This window comes from Hipposideros armiger, unplaced genomic scaffold, assembly GCF_001890085.2.
Source record: "Hipposideros armiger isolate ML-2016 unplaced genomic scaffold, ASM189008v1 scaffold_151, whole genome shotgun sequence".
Taxonomy (NCBI): Eukaryota; Metazoa; Chordata; class Mammalia; order Chiroptera; family Hipposideridae; genus Hipposideros; species Hipposideros armiger.
In genome coordinates this window covers 3,380,057-3,386,455 of record NW_017731501.1, presented here as the reverse complement: position 1 = coordinate 3,386,455, position 6,399 = coordinate 3,380,057, and the positions used below count along the sequence as shown (strand labels likewise).

Below are 6,399 nucleotides of genomic sequence, written 5' to 3'. Positions count from 1 at the left end.
CCCCAATTCCCCAATAAAATCTTAAAAAAAAAACACAAAAAAAACAGGCACTGATCTAAGCATTTTGTATATATTGTCTCATCAATTCCTTATAAAAATACCTACAATGTATGCTTTATTATCCTGTTTACAGATGAAAAAATCATGGTACAGAGATGTTAAGTGACTTGCTCAGTCAAGCAGCCTGTGTTTGGCAGACTCATTATTTGAAATCAGTCAGGGTCCACTGTCTGTCTTACAACCAGTTTATTTCTTGATTCTTTCATGGGTGATTTTATTTTAAGCATCATAGGTAGATGAGTTCACACATGTAAAGTATTTAGAACAGTGCCCAGCACTGATTAACTGCCAGTAAGTGCTAGCTGTTGCTTCTGCTACTACTGTTTCTACTACAATTTAATAGTTAATCTAGAGAGAATGACTATCTGAAGCTGAAGTGCCTTATATACATACAGCACCTTATGTACATATATGCACATATATAACCTATACTTGGTTAGAGAAGTCTCTATCATAGCAGCTTATTACTGTACCATTCCGTTTGTTTTGTTTTATTTTTTATTTATCTGATTCATTGTCTGTTTGGCTTGTTAGAATATAAACTCCATAGAGAAGAAACTGTGTCTCCCTGTTTCTGTTTTGCACCCAGTGACCAGCACAGAGTTGGACACATTGTAGGTACTCAGTAAATATTTATGATAAAGGTAAACACAATAGAAATACAAAGAAAAGTATCATCCCCCTTCCCCCCACAAGTCACTTACACAGGCTATCACAAAGGCATTGCAAAAAGAAGAACATTTTGCATTATTTTTCTATAACCATTAGCAAATTACATATGGCCAGGCCCTCCGCAGAAAGAGTGTGTGCATAAAAGAAATGGAAGCAGGGTCTCCCAGGCCCACTTAACAGTACCGCTACCATTCTTCCCAGATCTCCTACCTGCCTTGTTCAAAAGTAGCATATGAAGATAAATATATCTCCTGGAGTTACAGCCCAGATGAGGTCAGCTCCTGAAAACTGTGAAATGCCTCCTATGAAGGATTTCTCAGTTTTGAAGGAAAGATATTTGAATCCAAAAATGAAGTTTTGCCTCCTCCAAAGAGAGATTATATTTATAATAGTTTATTGTGCAAAAAAGCACGCCACCTTCTCACTTACACTTACAGAATTTATATATCTTATCCATACTCCATAAGATAAGAAAACCAAATATTTTTTTCCCTGTATGTTCTCAGCAAGAATAAGCTATAAGAGAGTACTGTTATGTCTATTTTAATATCCAAAATGAGAACCTAACTTTCAATATTTTGGAACTGAGGAATATTATAGAAAGGAACATAGAGGGAATATATGAAGAAGAGAGTGGAAAGCAATGATTAATTAGAGAAAGTTATTTTCTTATATGGAGACCTTTGGAAAAATGAACATAAGAGAAAATATATATAAACCTCCTTAAATGTCAATCTTTTTTTTGGGAGGAAGAAGTAGTTTCTTGGTATTGATTTTCACCTAAAAATGTCTTTGGTATCAAATTTGTAAATGTTTAGAATTCATATCCTCTTTACATGATTGAAAAACTTGCTATCACTTTTATATATTTCTTATCACATATGTACATTTTAATTAGTACTGAGTGGATATTTTGTAAAAGGTCATGTGTTGGACATAAGGTAAATAAGTCATGATTCTAACCCCCAAAATGTTACTGTGCTAAAACATAATGCAACACTGATAGTGTGATTTCTCAACTAAAATGATGCTCTTACATGCATTAAATTTTGTTTACCAAAAATAGTTACTTGATTTTTATTCCATTCACCTGATCACATTTTAACAAATCAGTATAACATAATACTATATTGATGTTTACATGAATAAAGTGTAGAAAAGTGTTCATTACTTCTGATAGCCATGTTTATATCTTAGTCAGTAAAAAGATTGCTGTTTTTAACACAATAAAATTTTAATCTAGATCTAAACATTTAATTCTGCAGGGAATTTTAGTGGAGTCACATGAAGAAAAGGGAAGAATGCCAGGAGTAGAAACAAAACAGGATCTCTATGGTTAGAGTAAGAGAAAGTGGTTTGACGTGTGTAAACAGAGATATAATTATTAAGCTTCAATTATAACCCACATCTATTCCTCTATTAAATCAGATGAAATTTCTTATTATTATTATTATTATTATTTTATTATTTTATTATTTTTTTTAGCTGAGCCATCCTGCCATCTGTTGGCATCTCAGCTCGGGCCGGGAATAGAACCGCTGTTGCTCAGAGCTTGCACTCTTGAGTGAGCTCTTAACCAACTGAGCCACTCAGCCGGCCTCTTATTATCTTTTTAAATTGACTTTTCTTTCATCTTAAAATGTTTAATAAAGCAGTAATTATTTTACTATACTTACTTGCACTTAAATTATGTATACTAATGGTTATGTATCATTTAATACATAACCTGCAGTTCATATAATTTAGGTTGAGTAATGCATATGAAAGCATACAGTGTCATTGATGTTTAAAAATGTAAACAACAGTCATACATATTATATCATAAAAGTATTGAAAGAGTGTGAATGAAAATTCCACCAAAGATTTTTACAGCGATTTGAACGGCAAGGTGTTCTATAGGCTTCTGCCGCTTCTTACCTCCAGATGAATGTTATTTAATTCAAAGCTCCATTTTTTCAATACATGGGTAATGTGTATTTAATTTAGCCACCATAAAATGTAATATTTTTTTTCCTTTTTGAGCCACCCTTTTTGTGAGTATCCTTACAGGGTATAATTCTTTGCAAACAGTCCTTAGTCCTGATCTATATTGTAAACAGAATTTGTACATATGGCTCAAAATGAATGATTGAATCAATTTAAAATACTTCACATGTTTTCAAAGATGAATATCCACAGCATCAAAATACCTATGGAAAAAGGATTGGCTTGTTTTTGGGTTTTTTTTTTTTAACTCGACAAAAAACAATTGATGTGTCACAAAAAGAAATGAGTTGTGATAAGAGACAGACAGGGAATGAAATTTACTATATTAGTTTTTGTACAACTATGCCTCACTTCACAGGATAAATGTAATCTTCAAAATGTGGAAAATTATTTTTTTTTAAATCAAGTCTTAGTGTAGACATGTTAGCAAAACCCACTTTTAAAAGAAAATGTGTGTATGTGCTTTGCGTGTGTGTGTTTGCTTAGTTCTTTCTGTGCTCCTATCTAGTCAGAAGGGGCGCAAAAACAACTTTAGGAAAAAAAAGCTTATAGAGGCTTTCTATGTCTATCCAAATCACAAATTGCAAATCCTAACCTTGAATGAGTTTTTGTAAGGCTTTTATATGAAGGCTTGTATCTTTACATTGAAATGAAAGTGACATGCCACCTAGCTGGTGAGGATGGTTATGGAGAGATTTTCATAGAATTTTAATACCTAGATTACAAGCTACATAAGGGCAAGTATCGTTCTACGTCTTGATCACTGAAATGTCCCAAGCCTCTAGAATACTATGCCATATGTAGTGAGACTCAGTAAATGTTTGTTGGATGAATGATGGAAACATTTGTAAATGATCACTCCGCTTATGTTTTAGATTACAAAAATGAGAATGTAGCCAGCTGTAAGTTACTTGTCTGAGGCAGATGGTGGCAAAATTGACTAGAATTGACATACTAGTCTTTTGCCACCATCTGGCTCAGACAAGTAACAGTGTCCTTCAATAAGTTATTTTACTATTAAGTGCTAAATATGTGATAAAAGTCAGCATCAACCAAGGCCATATACACTAAAAGAGGATTTCCAGGCAAACATATTCTTATATTCTGTATACCTCCTTACTTAAATTATTTTCTGATTTATGAAAAATTTGACATGAGGTAGATAAGGCATTATAAATTTTATAACGTAGATGTGTTCATGTATTCAATAAACATTTAGTAAATCTTTTCCTTCAGCAGGATGCTAAGTAGTGGGGATATAATTGTGACCCATCTACGTTTTCTTTTGTGACAGAAACAAATAAAAAAAGCAAACACATAAGTGAGCAAAATAAATTTGTCTAATGATAAGTGCTTTAAACAAAATACATGGCTATGGGAGTTTGGGAATTGAATGAGTCTGTAGTTATAGTTCTCAGGGGACCAATTTTGAGGAGATAACAGTTAAGCTGAGATCTTTAAATTATAAATTCAGCTTAAAAAAAGTTTCTCAGGTGGATAGGGTCTAAATATCTCCAAAGACATATATGCCACTGGGAAGGCAGAAGGAGAGAGCTTACAATACCTGTAATGTACAACAACCAGTAGACTTGGAAATGTTTGTATCCAATAATGTCCATTTACCAAAGTGGGAACATTCCTGTTCTATAACGTAGTTATTGTGATGCACCCATATTATTTTTATATTGTTCAATCAATGTTTGGAATGTTAAAATAACTTCCAAATATAAAACAAAGCAATAGAATTTTGATAATGCCCAAACAAATGCAGTATAATTTTATATATTAAGTTTTGACTATTTTTCTATTTTTTATTTGATTTCTTTATTTTATACATGTTTCCCAGGATAGTCCACTGGTCTTACAGTCTGACAGGAATGTAACAGTGAATGCAAGAAATCACATGGGGCAGTTAACTGGACAGCTGACAGTAGGTGAGTGTTTTGGGGTAAATTCACTTGTACCATTTTACTCCATTTAATACTCTGTGCTTGTTTAAACTGGGAAAAGCAAAAATATATTATTTCTCTAATATATAACTAGACATCACATACAGCTCAATTATCTTACACATGATTCGATTTGTCAGTTATGGTTTCCTCTGTTTGGCAGTTATTACTCTTGTCAAATGCATCATTATGGCACTGAATTATATATATTTGGCTGTTATTCCACTTGAATTAGAAAATATACAATTTTCTCAACAAATATATCATCCTAGCGTATGTTAAATTATAGTGAACAGCCTTAACAAAAATGTGAGATATAACATTACATAGTCTATATATTTTAGCAAATAATTATTATAGCAAATAATTTACTTATAAATATTATCTGCTTACATAAATTAGAAATGACAATATTTGCATGTTGTAAATGTTAACATTTAGGAATTACTTATAAATTTGATTTTGAATTATCTATCCTTTAAAGTTTATAGGCTTCAGAAATTATAAATATGTTATTGAAAAAGTATGAATTTTATCATATTGTCAAAAAATTCAATGTAGTTTTTCATATTACGTGGCATTATTATTGGATTCAGTTTTTGTAATAAGAAAGACAAATTCAAAGTCAGTTGTAATTATGTAAAATAATACAAAAATTTGATTTCTGTGTAACTGCTAAAGTATTTTAGGAATACTTTATTTTCCTGTGGGAAAATTACCTAACAGTGATTTTGTATGTGTGTGTGTGTGTGTGTGTGTGTGTGAAACTAAATTATCAATGGTAAATTACAATTCTGAAGAATGAGTTATCCTCATCTTAATGTTAAACTCATCATTTTAATGCTAATGTATATATACAATTTTTCTAATTAAGTTACACAAATATGACATTTAAAATGTTAGATTTATAAACATGAGTTTGATTCTGTCCACTTTCTTGTAGGTATATGAAATAGTTTTTGATATCCTATTCATTTTAATGAAGCCAAAAGTGAAACTTGTATTTTAGCATATGTGTATTTCCAAAAAACAATGCATTTTATTTAGAATAACTAAATTGTATTTTACATATTATTTAAAGCATATGAATTGTTCAATAGATATGTATTAATTACTATAAGTAATTAATAGCATTTTGTGATAACATAGAAATTATAAATGGGAGGAAATACAAATATATTGAAAATTACATAACAGAAAGATGTCTATGGATACAAAACAGAACTGATTGACAAGCATGAGGCACTCAGTTGAATTGACCATGCCAGTTCACTGTAATGCCAGAATGCTAGGAGTTGGCCTAAACTGGCAGATTTTCCATATGATATTCTCTTAATATTGATAATACTTTATTTAGATAAAACATTCTTTTAAATTCTGTTCTTGTTCCAAACTTACTTTAATATAATATTGATATTTTCAATTGAGGAAAAGAGGAAGAAAATAATGAAGGAGAAGGGAAAAAGGGTGTGGGTGGAGAGACAAAGTTTATGCTTAGTTTTACATGAAGCAAATCAATAAGTTCATGATATAACAGCTTATTTCTGTGAATGAAAATAAACTCATTCCAATGTAGCTAAAACTAAAAACTAAAAACATCCTGATCCTCGGGCCGGCTGAGTGGCACGTTGGTTAAGAGCTGGCTTGGGACGCCAGAGTGCCCCGGTTCGGATCCCACATATGAGGGCCAGTGACACTGCCCTCTACAGCTAAGATGCTGAACAACAGCTCA

General features: G+C 31.7%; 1 protein-coding gene across 1 annotated transcript in view; it reads left to right on the top strand.

Annotated features, from left to right (window-relative positions):
* SGCZ (sarcoglycan zeta) overlaps positions 1–6,399 on the top strand; it is a 149,145-nt gene that overhangs the window by 74,860 nt on the left and 67,886 nt on the right. Inside the window, exon 3 of the mRNA XM_019650993.1 lies at positions 4,565–4,652. Coding sequence (XP_019506538.1) covers positions 4,565–4,652 — 88 coding nt within the window. The remainder of the gene's footprint in view (positions 1–4,564; positions 4,653–6,399) is intronic.